The sequence below is a fragment of the Furipterus horrens genome, unplaced genomic scaffold (genome assembly GCF_987537825.1).
Source record: "Furipterus horrens unplaced genomic scaffold, mFurHor1.1.pri manual_scaffold_6, whole genome shotgun sequence".
NCBI lineage: Eukaryota > Metazoa > Chordata > Mammalia > Chiroptera > Furipteridae > Furipterus > Furipterus horrens.
Window position 1 is genome coordinate 14,664,115 of NW_028327176.1, and position 16,977 is coordinate 14,681,091.

At 50.2% G+C, this 16,977-nt stretch overlaps 1 protein-coding gene across 1 annotated transcript; it reads left to right on the forward strand.

Annotated features, from left to right (window-relative positions):
- The first annotated feature begins 4,943 nt into the window (after positions 1–4,943).
- On the forward strand, positions 4,944–13,015 carry PCARE (photoreceptor cilium actin regulator). Its single transcript, XM_090280180.1, has 2 exons — positions 4,944–8,602; positions 12,832–13,015. The coding sequence occupies exons 1-2, from the start codon at positions 4,944–4,946 to the stop codon at positions 13,013–13,015; spliced, it is 3,843 nt and encodes a 1,280-aa protein (XP_090136306.1).
- The last annotated feature ends 3,962 nt before the right edge of the window (positions 13,016–16,977 follow it).

Sequence of the window (16,977 nt, forward strand, 5' to 3'; positions counted from 1 at the left end):
GAAACACATCAAACAGATCCCATTTGAGGGACAACCTACAATATGACCAATGATTCTCAAAACTCTCAAGGTCATCAAAAACAAGGCCAGTCTGAAAAACTGTCACAGCCAAGAGGAGCCTAAGGTATCACAATAACTAAATGTAATGTGTTGTTACAGACAGGATCCTGAAACAGAAAAATATTAGGTGAAAATTAAAGAAATCTGAATAAAGGATGGACTTTCAGGAATAATTATGTATCAATCCTGGTTCACTAATTGTATCAAATGTATGAATGTTAAGATGTTAACAACTGGGGAAACTGCCTAGGGGATGAGGAACTCTGGATGGACCATTCTAAGGTAGATGATAGTAACCAGATTAATTTTTTTAATGATGGCTAATGATTCTCCTCAGCAAAGCAGGGGAGGTCAGCCAATGAAATGATATCTGTAACACAAACCCTAGCTCCCTCTTCCTGCCAGATCACTAGAGTAGTGGCTTGCTTGCTGCCTGTCCATCCTGCATCTGGGCCAGGGAATTACGTTGCAAAGAGCATCCCCTCAGATCTGACCAGGGATGCCCTAGGCCTTGGCTAGTGACACATTTTTCTCAGCTTCTACAGTTCAGGAGAGTTCACGGTTAAAACTTATAGAACTTGAGAGATAAGACATTTGTTTCAGGCTGCTTAAATGACCTAGTTGTGGCTCAAAATTGATGCCACATTAGAATCATCTTTTGCTAATCGATTAGTTCAGGGCCACATTCTTTTTAAATGGGATGGAATTTATTTAACATGCTGAAGGGCAAAGATGAGCTCTTAGTAAACTAATGTTTACAAAGTTATGTTTTGGATGTCATGGCTTTACCTATAATATGTCCAGATTTTTTTTTTTTTTTTTTAGTGATCTTTTAAACACGGAGCCTAATTTTTCTCTCCTTGAATATAAACTATACTTAGTGACTAGAGTCTAAAAAAAACAGAATGTGGAGAATGTGAAAGTATATGGCTTCTAAGATTAGGAGAGAGAGGCCTGCTCCTGCTCTGTCTTGACTTGCTCGCTCTGGGTGAAGCCAGCTGCCACATTGTGAGGACACACAAGCAGCCTCATCAAGAATGCCATGGGATGAGGACCTGAGGCCTCCTGCAAACCCCAGTGAAGGATCGAGGCCTCTGTCAATAGCCATGTGGATGATCTACCTTGGAAGCAAATCAACCAGCCCCAGTAAAGCCTTCGGGTGACTGCAGCCCTGGCTGACATCCTGACCACAGCTTCATGAAAGACCCTCGGCTACCACCACCTAGAGAGCCGCACCCAAATCCATGACCCCTAGAAACAGGTTTCATAATGAGATAATGTTTGCTATTTTAATCTGCTAAATTTGGGGGTAATTTGTTATGTAACAATAAACAACTAATACAAGGGCTCTCTTAGGCACAAAGTGAAGCATGCAATACTGCATCTATTTAAGGGCATGTGTGTGTGTGTTCACATACATAGAATAAAATGCACAACTTAAATGTACAATTCAAGGAATGTTTGCTTATGTATAAACCCATGTGACCACTACCCAGGTCAAGGTAGAGAATGTTTTCACTATGCTAAGAAATTCCCTCACGCCCATATTCACTTACTAACGCTTCCCACGGGTCGTCACTTTTCTGAGTTTTATAACTAGAGATTAGTGTTGTGTGTTCTTGAACTTCCGAATAAATGGAATCATTCAGTATGTGTTCTCTCTGCCTTTTATTCACTCAGCATAATAAATTTCAAATTTATGTTGTTACATGTTTCAATAGTTTCTTCCTTTTATTGTTGAGAAGTATTCTACTGTACAATTATGCCAGATTTATTTCCCTGTTGACAGACATTTGAATTATTTCCCACTTGAGGCTACTATAAATAACGCTAATATGAATAGTCTTGTACCAGTCGCTTTTGTGGGCTTATATATTCAATACTAACCCTGGCTGGTTTGGCTCAGTGGATTGAGCGTCGGCCTGCGAGCTAAGTGTCGCTGGTTCGATCTTCCAGTCAGGGCACATCAGAGAAGGAAAACTCTGACTCCAAAAAACCTCCGCTGCCTTGCGGCATACCTCTTCAGGGGAAAGGCTAAGGGAGTAAACCCCGACAGAAAATCCGGAGCCGGAGTCCCTAAGGCGGTTTGACGTTGTAGTCAACACCGGCAACTCCTGCGGCGCACCTGAAGCCAAGCTGTATTGACTCCGTCTTTCCCTTGGACCCTTCAGCTGCGAAGAGAGGGGGGGTCAGCTGCATGGGCAACAGCAGACCCTCCATATCACCCTGCCCAGGCTCTGTAGCTTCAGCTTCACTGGAGAGGACACTCCAGCGTCATCACAAGATGTCGATTCAACACGGGAGGAGACAGATACCGTGTCACTCCCGAGTCGGACTGCACAGCCATTCTCGGCGGTGCAGATAGACTCTTAAGAAGCTACACCATCGTCTCTCGAGACGGACGGCTGCTGACAATATTCAATACTCTTGGGTAAATTCTTAGGAGTGGAATTGATGGGTCATAAGGTGGGTGTATGTTTAACTGTCAAACCATTTTCCAAAGCAGTTGGGTCATTTTACTTCGTCACTCACAGTAATTTCTTTTTTCATCTGAAGCAACCCTAGCTTGAAAAGAGAGAAAAACAAACGTCAGTCTTAATGAAAAATGAGCAGCAATGAATAAAGAACGTCCTAAATTATTTGGAAGAGGCAAGAAAACCAGCCTACAAGGCACAGAGCTATCTGACAGCTGAACCTCCTGGCAAATACTTTTATTTTGATCATTGGTTTGGAAATCATTTTAGCCGCTTAGATCAAAGGTTTTCACAAAGATGATTCCAGCAGGGACCCAGATCCTGAGAGGAGAAGAATTTACATAAAGAACCCTTCTGTTAAATGGAAGAGGAAAGAATCTTTCCGCCTAGTGCTCTTGTTTCCTGGGCTAGATCCAAACTGTGACTGAGAAAACAACTTCTGAACTCCTAACACAGCACAGCCCCAGGCAGAGGCAGCTTTGTGTTTCCCCTGAGTCCTGCTGGCAATAAACAGATCAGAGAACTTGATTAACGATGACTCTGGGGCATAGGGCTAAAATAGTCATCAGCTCCAAGTGCAGGCCCAGTAGATGAGGTATTTCCAAGTCCTTTCTGTTTCTGAAATCACCTGGACATCCACAGTGTTATTTTCATTGGCTGTACGGAGCTCAGTCAGAGAAAAGAAAAACTATACAGCCAGAACATCAACTCCAATCTCGGCAACTTCAGGAGATGCTCAATGAATTTCTTTTCTATTAGGAAACTTAAAAATCGCTACAAGCTGTAGGTCCATAAAACAGGAACCGGTTGCGTAGACGCTCCTCTTGCTCCTGCTGTTGTGGGAACGTGGTCAAAGAGCAGAGAAGTGACCCAGTGAGGCCTAAAAGACTCCTGCGGCAGCAGTGTGCCGAGTGGAGGGCCGTTCTGCACAGACAGAGAGGCCAAAACCCTGGATCCCAGGGATCTAAGCCCAGTGGGAGGCGACTATTTCCAGACAACTCAGGAAAGACTGGGGCTTGATCCTGGACACACTAACAAATTTCCTTATGACTTTTATTATTGTAAGAGTCCTGGATGCCAGGGTGGGAGGAATAAGAAATCCCGCCCTTTTTTTTTTCTGAGTACCTAACCACTTGCCAGCACTTAAGCATTCATTTACTTAACCCCCACCACAACTCCAAGAAGTAGGTACCGTGATCCCAATGGCAAAGATGCACTCTGCCATGATGAAGTTAAATAACTTGTACAAGATCCCCAACCAGAAAAAAAAAGGAGTCAGGATTTAAACCTGAGTTTCCCTCCTCCTCCCCCTTACTTTACTAACAGCAAATAAAGATTCAAAGGGGTTTTTAAATGAGCAGCTACTACACTTAGCCACCTGAAAAGAAAGACACTTTTACCTTAAGTTCTACTCCTAATGACAAAATGGCTCACCACTGCTCAGTTCTAGCTTGTATTCCCGAGAGAAAGGTTTAGCAGAAAGCCTCATTCTATGAACGCATTGCTTCTCTGAGCCCTCATGGTCCATAGCGACTGACCGTGAACTTCATATGGTGGTGGGTTTTTCTGCTTTCCCCTCCAAACAGGGAAGATGACTTCCCTGCTGTCCGACTCACTTCTCTGGTGTCAAAAAAATGCCACCTTGCCTTCTTTATTCACCGTCTTATTAGGAGGGGTTCTCCAGCACTTGAATCATGGCGTTTTTCTAAGTCATTCAAACAAGAAAGCATGACTTCCGCTACCGTCTATCGCATGTTTTGGGGTCTTCTTGATAATAGCAGATGGGAGCACACTCATCTGGTTTGCCCTTATTAAACTGTGGAGGTCACTTCTCCACCAGGAACTATCACTGGGGAGCCCTTGCTCCTTTTCCACAAATGTGTCTCTTCCAGAGCCTTTCGCAATTATGCCTCATTTCTCTAGGTTTCACATGGCAGGCATCTGAACAGAATTAAAGCAGAAGCACGTGCAAAAATAATCCGCTTCCCAAGATAGTAAATGCTGAGGCGTTCTATATTAGAACACAGTGTGAGTGCTGACTGGCTGGGGCATGATTAACCTAATAGGCTTAAAGTCCCACTTGCCATCCGCATCCATCAGGACCCGAGCAAAGTCCAGGCCCCTAATCCATGGGCCCGAGCTCCTTTGCAACTTCTCTGCTGCTCACCAGCAGCAAAGGATTCAAACTTAGAACGGCGCAGGACCGCAGGCACCCGCGCCTCTACACGGTGGGGCCAGGGAAGTAAGAAAGCATGTGCCATGCTGGGGACATGGTGCCATGGACGTCAAAGGATCCTGGCCTGGAAATTGCCTGGATGGACTAGTAAGACTGCCTTTTGCTGCTGTTGCAAATATGATCCTGCGGAAATTCTGACAGTTGCGGGTGGGAGATGACCGCAGGCTGAAGTCATGGGGTGCACACCTTCTCACAGTGGCATTGTTAACAGCGTGGCTAAGAGTAGCATCCAGTTTTTTAAAAAGCCCAAAGCACTTCTGCCAGGAAGTCAGGGGGACAGTGAACGAAGCTCTATCCCTTTGCTGGTGCCAAGCTCCACCTGCTATGACTCTGGGGCAAACTTGTCCCAGGGACAGAGGCCAACAGAGGCGCAGCCAGATCCCACGTGGACCCAAACCATGGCTGAAGGTAGAGATTCCACTGCAGGCAAAGAGAAAGATACGGAAGGACTGATCTTAGAAGCCAAAACTTCCCCATTCCAGCTGAACAAATCACGAAGCCACATGGCTAAGGATATTCCGTTCAAGACACAGAGCCCCCATGAGTCACTGGGGGCAGCCTTTTCTGAAGAAGAAAATGCAGAAAGTATTACCCACGAGACCTCCCTATGGGAAAGGAAGCCAAAATGCCACAGGTCAAGGCAGCAGGATCTTTGTGGCCAGACCCCGCTTCTTGCTCATGGGTCTGAAGGCAAAGTGGACTTTCCTGAGCCCCTAGTGATGGCCCACCAGCATGCCTACACCTATCTGCACTCCTGCCTCTCCAAATATGAAGCAATTCTGAGCCTCACCCATCAGGCCACCCGCACACAGGAGCTACTGCAGCCCATGGTCAGCTTCCTGCTGCTGTGCTTTGATGAGGTCAACCAGCTCCTGGGGGAGATCTCCATGGATGGAGAAGTGCTCCTCCAGGAAGTTAGGGAGGATCTGGCTTGGCCCTTGAGGAAAGCAGAGCCCCTGGAGCAGCCAGATCTCCTGCAACAGCTTCTGCAGTACACGGTCAGCAGGCTGCAGGAGCTCAGTGGCATGGTGGCCTCACTCACTGGTGGCTTCCTGGAGGGCTCCAGCAGCTATCTGCAGACCACTGCAAGCCACTTGGGAAACAAGCTGAGCACCAAGCGGGGTATGGATGAACGCCTCCTGAGGGCTCTGGGGCAGCTGGAGAGCTTGGCAAGCAGCCACAGTGACCCCAGGGTTCAGGGTCTGCCCTTATGCTCTGAGGACAGTGGCATTGGTGCAGACAATGAGTCTGTGAACCTGGTAGACAAGCCGGGCAAGCAAGCCAGCTGGGACTTCATGCTGGAGCCTGCAGAATGGAAGCCAGGGATGTCCCCCCCAGTGGAGGCCAGGCTGTTGGGACACACCTGGCAGCAAAACCCAGTCTGGACAGGTTCGGACAGACCCCGGGACTCCCCACTCTCAAGGCCACCTGTGGCAAAGGATCAGCCAGCACCACAGGGTGGAGCAGGGAGCCTAGGCCTCTCCAGCTTAGGCCCAGAAAACGCTGCCCCCAGGCCTCTGGGGTGGGGCAAAAGCAACTCCTGTGACTCCTTTGGGGCTGGGGTCTCTGTGGAAGCACATCTTTCTAAAAGCTTGGGGTTGATGGGTACTCCATCCCTCAGCGAAGGGGAAGACAGGACCACAGAGGAGGAGGAAGACCATTTCCATCCAAGGCCACAGTCTTCACCTGCTGGCCCATTTCAGCCATACCCCCAGAGGCTCAGGGGCCCCCAAGCCCAGGAAATGATTCTGAAGATGAAGGAAGCAATCAGTGAAAGGATCAAGTTTGTCCCTCTGTCCTCTGGGCCCCAGGATTGGGCTGTGGAGGAGGAGAGGACAGTGGTCCCAGCAAGACCTAGCATGATCATTGGCAGCCGGAAGGCCCCCGGGCAACAAAGAAGGTCCCAGTCAGAGGCGTGTCTTAAGAGCCACTTGGAGGAGCCCACCGTCCAGGAGCTGCAGCAGGTCCAGAGGGACCTCAGCCAGAGGATGCAGGCATTCTATGCCCTGAGGACTCGACGGCAGGAGCCAGGAAGGGAACAGGTTCCGCAGCCCAGAGCAGCCTCTCTGAGGCCCAACGACCATGGCAGGGCCACCCCAAGTAGCCCCATCAGCAAGCTGAAGGCTTCTCTGGCCAAGAACTTCAGCATTTTGCCAAGTCAGGACAAGGGCATTTTGCAGAAATGCAGGCCCCGCCCCAAGGGTGAGCAGCCCTGGCAGGGGGACACTGAGGGGTTCCCCAATGCCATCCTATCAGGGGAGAGAGCCAGTAAGGCTCCCAGGGCTGAGGACCAGGATGTCAGGGGCCAACCCACCAGGACATCGGTCAAGAAGCTCATTGAAACTTTCAGTTCCACTGAGAATCTTCAGCCATTGGGGCAGTCCAAAGACTCTGGGCCGAGTCCCTGCCTCAGGAAGTGGGGGGTCCCTATCACGCCTCCTCGATTTCCCATTTACAGGGGGCTTGCCCCTTTATACCCAAAGCCCCGAATTTCTCCAGCAGCACGCAGAAGCTCTCTCACAGGGGGCCCAGGCTGGAAGCCCTTAGTGCCTGTCTTTCCCCCTCAGTCAACAGCGTCCATGAGTGAGGACCTCCACAGTGAAACAGAGGGGGAGGACCTCCCTCCACCACCTCCGGAAATCCTGATGGATAAATCATTCATTTCTCTGGAGCCCTCCAAAAGCAGCAAGCCAGCAGGGAGCTCTCCTGCAGGGCTGGCAGAGGCTGACCCTTCCAGGAGAACATGGGTGTCCCCAAAGCTAAGAGCTTCTGTGAGCCCCGCTGACCTGTTGCCCAGCAGAAGCACTAACACCCCCACCCTGCCCTGCAGCACAGCGCCAGGGAGCAGCAAGAGCACCTGCAACCCTGCAAAGCTGGCCTTGGACCTCACCCACCCCCCAGCAATCAGCCAAAGCCCAGAGGTGGAGGGCAGGGGGGCTCAGAGCCAGGCACCAGGGGACAGACCTGCCAGCCTGCCCAGGCAGCCCCGGAAGGCAAGCACCTGGCACCACGCCAGGCACACATCTGGGCAGCAGAGGACCTCGGACCCCAGCCTGCCCAGGCCAACTCGGGGGCCACATTCTTCTGAAGCCCCAAGGGAGGCCCAAGAGAGAAGCTCCCTGCTGGTCAGGAAGGCCTCTCCCATGAGGGTACACTGGGCACCCAGAGTAAACAAGAAGCACCCAAGCCTGCCCTCCTCTCACGGACCTGCTCAGCCAAGTGTCCCCTCGGTGCATGGGTCCCGCAGCCCAACAATCAGCCCTCTGGCGAGCCCCCGGGCACTAAGCCCCCCAACAGTAACGAAAGGAACTTCCCCACCACCCCGGCACAATCTGCCCAGCCCTCCCCCAGAGAGCTCACTTGCTCAGCACAATATCTCCAACGCCCCTACCCAGCAACCCGAAGCAAGTTCTCCTGCCTCTGGCCCCTCACCGTCCCCTCCAGTGTCCCCTCTGCAGGAGCACAAAGAAACAAGAGATTCTGAAGACAGTCAGGCAGCCACAGCCGAAGCACCTGGGAACACACGTTCCGTATTCTGCCCAGCCACCTCCTCTCTGTTTGAGGCTAAATTGCCATTCTCAACAGCCCACCCAGTCACCCCATTACTGACACCTGAAGCTGCGGGCCCTCGTGGGAGCCCCACAGGGTGCTGGAGGAGCAGCTCAGGGCCACGACTAAGGGGGTGCTCACCGCGGGGAATGGCTCTGTGTGCCCTCAACCCTCAGCCCTTCATCAGACGGACAGCTTCTGACCGCCAGCCCGGTGTCCACCTTCACCTGCCCATCTCAGGCACCACCAGCAACGCTTGTGAACCCCAGCTTGGCCAGAGCAGGTAAGGACAGTCCCCAGGGCCATGGCCTTCAGGTACTGGAATAGAACCGATGGGCGCTTAGGATCATCGGGTCAGAAGCTTTCAAACTGTGCTCCAAGAGGAGAGGCAATCAGAAAAAAAGGGTCTAGGGACATCCAGCCTCCCCCCACCAGCCCCCCAAACTCTGAGCAACTGTGCTTCCATTTGTCCCTCATTTCAGGTTCTTGAGGTTTTAATTGGAAAGAGGTTCTGCTAGGTTAAAAATAAAGTTTAAAACAATCAAGTTCATCCAGCCGCACACAGCCCTCTCTGCAACAGGTGGGGAGACGGAGATGAAGCGACTTGCCTGCTGGTGGAGACTCTGTCGCTCTGTTAGAACCAGCAGCCTGATTTCTGATGCTTCTGTTGTTTGCCTCTAGGTGGGAGGGTCTCGAACTTGCTGGTCCCAGTACCCCTTGAAACACTTAAAAATTATTGAGACCCCCCGAAGAGCCTTTGTGTATGTGGGTTGGGCCCGCCACTTTTCACTGTTAGGAATTAAAATTAAGAAATGTTGGAAATCTTTATTAATTAATTTTTAAAAACAAACATGACCCCATTATATGTTAACATGAATAATATATGGAAATGAAAGTTAACTATGTTTTCTACAACAAACAAATTCAGTGACACATGGCCCTCTCTTACATTTTTGCAAATCTCTTTAGAGCGTGGCTTCACAGAGACACAGCTAGACCCTCAGATCTATTTCTGTAGTCAATCTGCTGTAATGTCACATGTCGCACAGACAGGAAAACTCCACTCTATACTCATGGAAGACTAAGTAAAAAGGCAAATAATATATTAGTACTACTATTAAAATAGTTTTGACCTCGCAGACCCCCTCACCAAGTGTCTCGGGGACACCCCGGGAACATGCTGGTCCTGGAGCTGTGCAGTATAAATGTTTACTTCCCCATCCCCCAAAGACCTGCCTTCACTGCTCTTCCAATCTGCCTCATCTCTACCCTTCCCCCTTCAGAAGTTTGGAGACTCTTCATTAGCACTGACCACCAGCACCCAGGTAGAGGGGTTACCATCCTTGCCCTGGGCAGACTGAGTTCTTTTTTTATTTTAATTGCATGATTTTGAGAATGAGAGGGAGAGAGAGAACGTGCGGGGAGCGGGGAGGGGGGCATCGATTTGTTGCATTCATTTGTTGATTCTTGTATGTGCCCTGATCAGGGATTGAACCCTCAACTTTGGTATATCGGGTTGATGCTCTAACCAAATGAGCTACCCAGCCAGGGTCTGGTTTGGACCTGGAGTTAAGAGTTTAGTCTGCCTCAGCATTGAACAGACTGGTATGCTCAGATGGCTGTTCTACAGACTATATGGAGAAATGTGTCTTTTTTAGACTTGTGCCATGGTGGGGAAAATGTAAATCTGAGGCCTATTAGAGAGGAACTCTTATCAATGTCTCTTGATATCAGAGCAGACAAAGCTCAGCCAGCACTAGTCCTTGCTGTCTTTGTATTGCCTACAATTGCGTAAATCAGCAGTTAATTTCTGCCAGGATGATACATGTTAGAGACTTCACAATCTGTGGAGGCATAAAAGTTTTTTGTTTTTTTTTTTTTTTTTTACGAAGTACTAGGTAGTCAATTTTAAATAAGATATTATCTTGGGAAAGTTGTGCATTATTATAGTTATATAAACTTCCCCAGCCACTTGAAAGAAATGAAGTATTGATTATTTTTGCAAGAATCTTAATGTAACATTGCTCTTTCCTTAAATCTAAAATGAGCCCCTACAGCACAGCGCCTTCCGTCTGAGAACCTCTATAAATGTTAAGACATTATTCCTCATACTAGCCATTTACTCAGTTATTAGATTTCTAAAACTGTGTCCTTCTGGAGAAAAAGTTGAAAAAACAAGGACAATAAAATGGCATTAATTAAAAACACTAACATTTTAAAACACAAGGAGCAATAAGAAAACAACATAAAATTGTTCAAGAAGAAAATAATGCCCTTCTCCCAGGCTTTTCCTCAGAAAAGGGCAGCCAAAAATGTTATTTTACGTCCCGAGTCTCAGTACTTGGAGACACAGGGGTGGGGTTGGGGGGCAGTACTTGTAGCTTGAAAGAGAGAGGAGGATTCATAAACAGGCACCTTCCCAAGGTCACGTGGAAGGTCACATCATGACTCACACCCATTCCAGTCTCCTGGGAAGACCACACCCCTGAGCCATTCCCAGCTGTGAAACTGCGCAGGCAATGGATGTGATGGGAAAATGCTCCTCCCCAGCCCCCGCCCCCCACTCAACCCTGTAAAGTTGGCATCTGGGAGCAGAAGCCTGCCAGGTATAAGAACACTGGGTGTTTTCCACTCTGTAGATGACCAGCATTTTTTTTCCTGCCCTCCTGTCTAAGGGAAACCAGACCAGGAAATGGATCACGCAACAAGCCAACAAGCCCCGTGCCAGAGAGCCAGAAACTGCTCAGAACAGGCTGGTTCCCCCAGCAGGGACTTGCAGGGACAGACACAACCACACCTATGAGATCTTGCCGCCAAGGCAGGCTTGCAGGATGCACTGGCCTGTGGCTGGCGTTGACCCCCTTCGGGTCATCCTGTGCTAGGCACAAGCCCGTCTTATATAAATATCCTCCCGGTCTTGGGGCTCAGAGGATTGGGAACAAGTCCTTGCAGGCATGCCCAGGAAGTTCGGTTACTGGGCTTCAAATATGTGAATCCCCTGGGGAGGTGCCAGTCTCTCACGCTGGGGCACTGTGAGCATTCAAGCAGGAACCAGGCTTTTCCCCCTAAATGCCGTGCTCTTAGTCTTTGCCAGGACTGGCCCCCCAGGCAGGGTCTCTCTGCAGACCCCTGCTCCCCCCCCACCATTTCCTGGATCAGGCTACCTGGGCAGCCTGCGTAACAAAGCTCATAGAATAGCAAGAACGTGCTGTCACCGGCAGAGAGAAGGGCTTTCTGCCCTGTGCTTGTGGGGACCTGGGTCTGATCCTGGCCCTAAGGGAACTGATCAAGAGGCTCTGACCCTCAGGTGCCCACCTGCAGTATGACAGGGTGGTCCTAAATGTCCTTTCTAGGTGTGACTTCCTCTTCATGCTACGAAGCAGCACCAGAGTGACAGCTGGCCATTTATTGAGCACTCACCTCATGCTGGTTAACATACTAAGAGCTTTACATGTTTCACCCAATACTGATACCTTTGAGTCCCCTGTGAGATGGGCACTACCATTATCTTCACTTTACAAAAAAGAGAATTGAAGAGATTAGTTAACATGCTACAGGCCACACAGCTAGTGAGTGGAAGAGTCAGGACTTGAACCCAGATAGCCAGACTCCAACCTCCATGCAGTAATTGTAAGGCTAGCCTGACAGCACACAGACAGTGTGGCTCTCTGAGCTGGTCTCCTTCTGGCCCAAGCTTGCTCCATGTTTGTGACTACCTTTCATTCTGTGCTCCCAGTGCACACTGGGTGTCCTTCCCCACTCTAAGCGCCTCTCGCTGCATCACTCAGCAGCTGGGAAGGTCTATTCTAGCCACCTGCCCTGGGCAAAGTGGTTCCCATCTTACTCCATTTAGGAAGACGGTGGCAGCTGAGCAAAGCAGGGTGGATTTGGGGCAGAGGGCTGGCTGTTATTGTTGTTGTTGTTTTTTTTTTTTAATGTTTTTATTTATTGATTTTAGGGAGAAAGAGAGAGAGAGAGCAAGACATAGATTTGTTGTTCCACTTATTTATGCATTCACTGGTTGCTTCTTGCATGTGCCCTTAACAGGGATCCGAACCCGAAACCTTGGTGTATTAAGACAATGCTCCAACCAACTAAACTACCCAGCCAGGGTGTTGGTGTTGTTTTTAATTCAACTAGCTGAGCCTAGCCCTTTTTAAATAAGAAGTGCTTCAAAAACAAAAACAAACAGAGGCCCACTCCCAGAGCTCCTGAGGGAGTGGCTCTGTTCAGCACAGCAGGATCCTGGGCATGAGAGGAAGAACAGGACTCAACTTGTCGGTTGAAATGCCCAGAGTCTGACTTCCCTGCCAACCGGCTACAGTGGGCACACACGGGGACACCAACAGCTGGCAAGCCTGACACAGAAAGGCAGAGGCCAGGCACCAGGGGTCCACCAGGCTTGTGGGAGGGACGGACAGGGAGGGACAGAGAGGCAGAATGGAGAGCAGGGGTGGGGGCCGGAGGAACAGCGAGGACTGTTTGACCTGCACCTGTTCTTTCTCTTGGCAGCGGCAGTTGGGAGAGCCCCAAGAAGGACACAGAGCCGTGGAGCAGCCCCCGTGCCCCAGAACTAAAGGGCAGCGGCAGGGCTGCATCTCCCCCGGGACTCTGCGTGCTGGGCCATGGGCTGCAACGAGCGGGAGGCCAGTGCCAGCCACCCCGGGACAAGCCCCAGCAGAAGGAAGTGGCCTGACAGGAAAAGGGTGACAGCCAAGCGTCAGGCTACCCCATAGCTGGCAGACCAACCAAATTCCTCCCAAGGTGTCCTGGAAGGGCCTGGAAGGTGCACTGCTCAATTGTAAGCAATCACTGTTTTGGACCCCAGGTCCTAGTTTGCCTTGGGGTCCAAAAGTTAACCATAACTTCGGATCCCACTATGACACTCCTCATCCTTCAAGTAGTGGCCTTCATTTAGAGGAAAAATGAGTTTATCGTATGCTTGATGGACCAGGTGTCATACCCGAGTCAGCTCCCTGAAATCATTTTATCCTCCCAACAACACGTGAAGCAGATAGTATTCTCCTGGTTTTGCAGGTAAGAAAACCAAAGCACCCCATTCCCCAACCCAGTGACTTGCCCAAGGTCACACAGCAAAAACTTAAACAGGTGTAGGTGCACAGAATCTATTGTCTCCCATGATGTCACATTGCTCCAGAGGATTCCACACCCCCCCCCATCTGCCTAAAACAGGTTAGCGTTGTGCAAACGATGGGAAAGTTTTGTTTTTTAAAGTTAAATGCCGGCACAGCATTCGAGTCCCCAAGATGAGCTTTGATTAGAAGCTGGTTGCTCCAGAGGTGAGAGCTCCACCCACCTTCCTCCTCCTCTTCCTTCCCTTTTGGAGCACCAAAGCCCAAAACACAAAGTTCCCAGCCCACCCAAGCAGCCCTGTCCCTTGTGAAGCTCAGTGTGTCTCAGAGGCGAGTCTCAAAGTCTCCGCCCCACGCGTCCACATGCCTCTGGGACCAAGTGGGCACGGCCTAGCCTCCCAAACAAGGCAGCCTATTCTCCAGGCGCCTAAGGGGCTGGGGCTCAGGTGGGTGTGTAGCTAAGTTCCCCTGTACTTGGGCCAGCTCCCCCAGAGGCTTCTCCGCCACCTTTATCTGGGTCACCTGCAGAATTCTGCTGGACTTGAAACTGAAGTGAAGAATGGTCATTTGTGCCAAAAAGTGGCTTCTGCCAATGAGCTAGATATTTGCAGCTGATCTTGGAATTTTTCCATGGGAGGCTGTGGAGTGCTATCTATTTAGAAAAGAATTTGCAGTAATTGGTGATTCAATATCAGCTCAGTGGGTTGTCACAAGACGAGAATTGTCACCCATGGGTTATAGCTAAGAGGCAACCCTCCAGATCTGCTGCAAAGCTGATTTTTTAAGTTTGGGAAAATTATAGACTCCAGGTCCTTTTCTTGTTGAAATAGGTCATGACTCAAGAACACGTTAAACTGGGTCCAGGGGACTAAGCTCTGTCCTCTGGGATGGGCACAAGTCCAAGTAAATTAATCCCCCCTTGATTTGTCCAGTTACTAAAATAGGGGTGACAGGGATCGACTCTTCAAAGGCGTCTGAGGAACGGTGACTAAACTACTGAGCGCGGCCACAACTGCCCCCCTGTTGGGAAATGCCTGTGGGTGCCCACCTGCGTGCTCGCCTTTGCTTGTAGCTGCACTGATCGTCAGAGCAGAGCTCGGCGGCAGCAGGGCGGGGTCTGGGCCCCAGCCAAGCCCAGGAGCCTGTGGGTGGACCCTGGGAACCGCTGGGACCGCAGGAAGTGGGAGGAAGCCCGGCTGCCCAAGCAGGGCAGGGCTGAGGTACATGAGTGAGAACATCTGGTTCAGGAAACCTGCTTGATATAAAGCTGGGCAGTGTATCTACATGTCAGGCCTGCAGTGTGGGTACCGAGGCGGGGGTGTGGGCCGGGTAGGCTGGGCTGGCAGGAAGCAAGCCTGCCTTGCGTGAAAAAGTTCAGGGGAAGGACTCTGAAGACACGAAGCAGAACTCTAGCTGCAGGGAGACAGGACAGGGACACGGTTGATGAAAATGGGACACAACGTGGAAGCGTAACCACAGGGACAATAAAAAGCCTAGTGACTGGGACCAGGAGAGAAGCAGGAGTCAGATCCACACAAAGGAGAAGTAAGTCTCAGCGTCCAGCCCAGCCCCCCCGAATGGGCCTCATCTTAGAGGTTTGGGGCTGGCCAGAGTGTGCAGGTGGGGGCTCAGTGTTCCAGGCTGCAGCAGGGGGAGCTACAGATGGAGAGCTGGGAGCCAGGCAGCGTATTCTATCACAGAGGGGGTCAACATCAGAGAGAACACTCCGGAAGAGTCTGGAATGAACCATTGCTGGCCTCCATCAGTGTGCCTGGTGGGAGGAGGCTCTCTGAGATGAAGAGCTGCCCCTCCTCCAAGCTAGGCTGGTGAGCAGCAACCCACACCCACACCTCTAGAGCTACAGGCAGGATTCCTGCCATCAGCCGGGAAGCAGTTCATGCCTCCTCATTCCTCTGCATTGCTGAGCACCCACCTGGGCCAGGGCAGTGCTGGGCTCTGCCACGTATCCCACGTGTGGTAATGAGAGGTCCCAGGAGCCCTGAGGCTCAGGCAGCAGGGACGACAAGCTCCTGCAGACAGCCTGTTGCCAAAGGACCCAGAGGCTTCAGGAATCCCAAATCAGCTTCCCTGGGGCAGATAGGGAGGGTTTGTCTCTGCTAAGGGGCTGGGAGGCATTAAAGGTCAAAGGCGAAGCAGGGCCTAGCCAGCACTGGAGCAGATGAGTCCAAGATGTGCTTTTTGGCTACCATCCTAAACACCAGATTTAGCCCAAATTATTTGCAAATCAGGCTTTGCACAAAAGAAATTAAATTCCCCGCAATGGACAGCTTGTGTGTCATCAGCTCAATCGCAGGGCTCCTGGAGCCCAGACATTTCTTTTGTCCAACACTTGTCTTGGGTTCCACCTTGGAGAGCACAGCGCTTGTGGCCTTGGGGACAAGCTCAATGCCACAGCTTCTCAGATGGGTCACTCTTACCCTCCCCTCAGGAAGCTCATCTTTGCTGGCCAATTCACTCCCTGTGCTCAAGGCAGAAAGGAGGGCAGTCTTTCTGCTTTGTTTTGTCTTTTTCAATTAATTAAGCCATGGACCCAACCCATGGAGGACACAGGAGTCTGTGCTTTTTCTTCACAGGGTTAGAAAGCAAGGACGGATGTTGGGTAGAAAGACAAAGGGAGCCCACCACAGGAGATCCATTTAAAGGGTACATAATACACCCATATTTTTATCTGGGCCAACTCCCTTGCAGGAGGGGCAGGGCTTATGGCCTTCTTTCTCCACGCCTATGAGGACCCCCAACTGTGGAGAGGGAGGAGCTCGGCCAGCTCTTCACCCAACGCATTAGTCACTTAGCAAAGAGTTCTGCTCCCAGCGGGAACACAATTCTCTTGTTTCATCAAAAGAATTCATGAAGAAAAAAAGCAAATATAATATTCTGGCGGAACAGATAGCTTTTTGCAAGTATAAATACACTCTTGAAGCTGAACTGTAACTTCCCGTCACAGCATGGGTCTGAGCAGCTGTTTACAACAAACAGCATCTATTTTCCTTCCTCCCATCAGACACCCAGTTCAGAACCAAAAACAACCATGTGGAGAGAGAGTGCAGGGCAGGCAGACCAGAGACTTTTCTTTCATTATGAAGACCTTACGTTGGACAAGGTTTGCCTCATGAACCTTACGACGTGAATGAAAGGGATTTTGAAAAATGTATTCTTTTTTTCTAAAATAAACCAGTGATTTGCATGTATCGGGGAGCCGGTGCAGTGAACTGTGTCAACATGTTTGTCAACTGATCATCTGATTGATGGGTCCGGGGCTGCCGACACCCACCCAACCTTCCAAAGGTGAGCTTTTCGAAGAGAATCCACTTTTCAGTAGCCCTGCAACAAAGCCGGTGTTCCGAGCCTGTATGAACAGAGCATGTTATACTGTGCTGTGTTTTACTCCTTGTACCTGCCTGGAGTTGAAGTAAAGCTCCATCAGTCCATCCAGTTTTTATGCAATGTAATTAAAGATGCATGTCATTTGCTCAGCACTCTAATGCAATTTTATGCAGGACCCTGGACTTCAGAAAGTAACTTTGCTGATAGTCTGGGGGCCCTG

Excerpts from the sequence above, each read along its gene's own strand:
- PCARE (XM_090280180.1), top strand. The coding sequence starts at position 4,944 with ATGGGGTGCACACCTTCTCACAGTGGCATTGTTAACAGCGTGGCTAAG. Across the intron at positions 8,603-12,831 it reads CCCCAGCTTGGCCAGAGCAG|CGGCAGTTGGGAGAGCCCCA; the intron begins GTAAGGACAGTC and ends TTCTCTTGGCAG.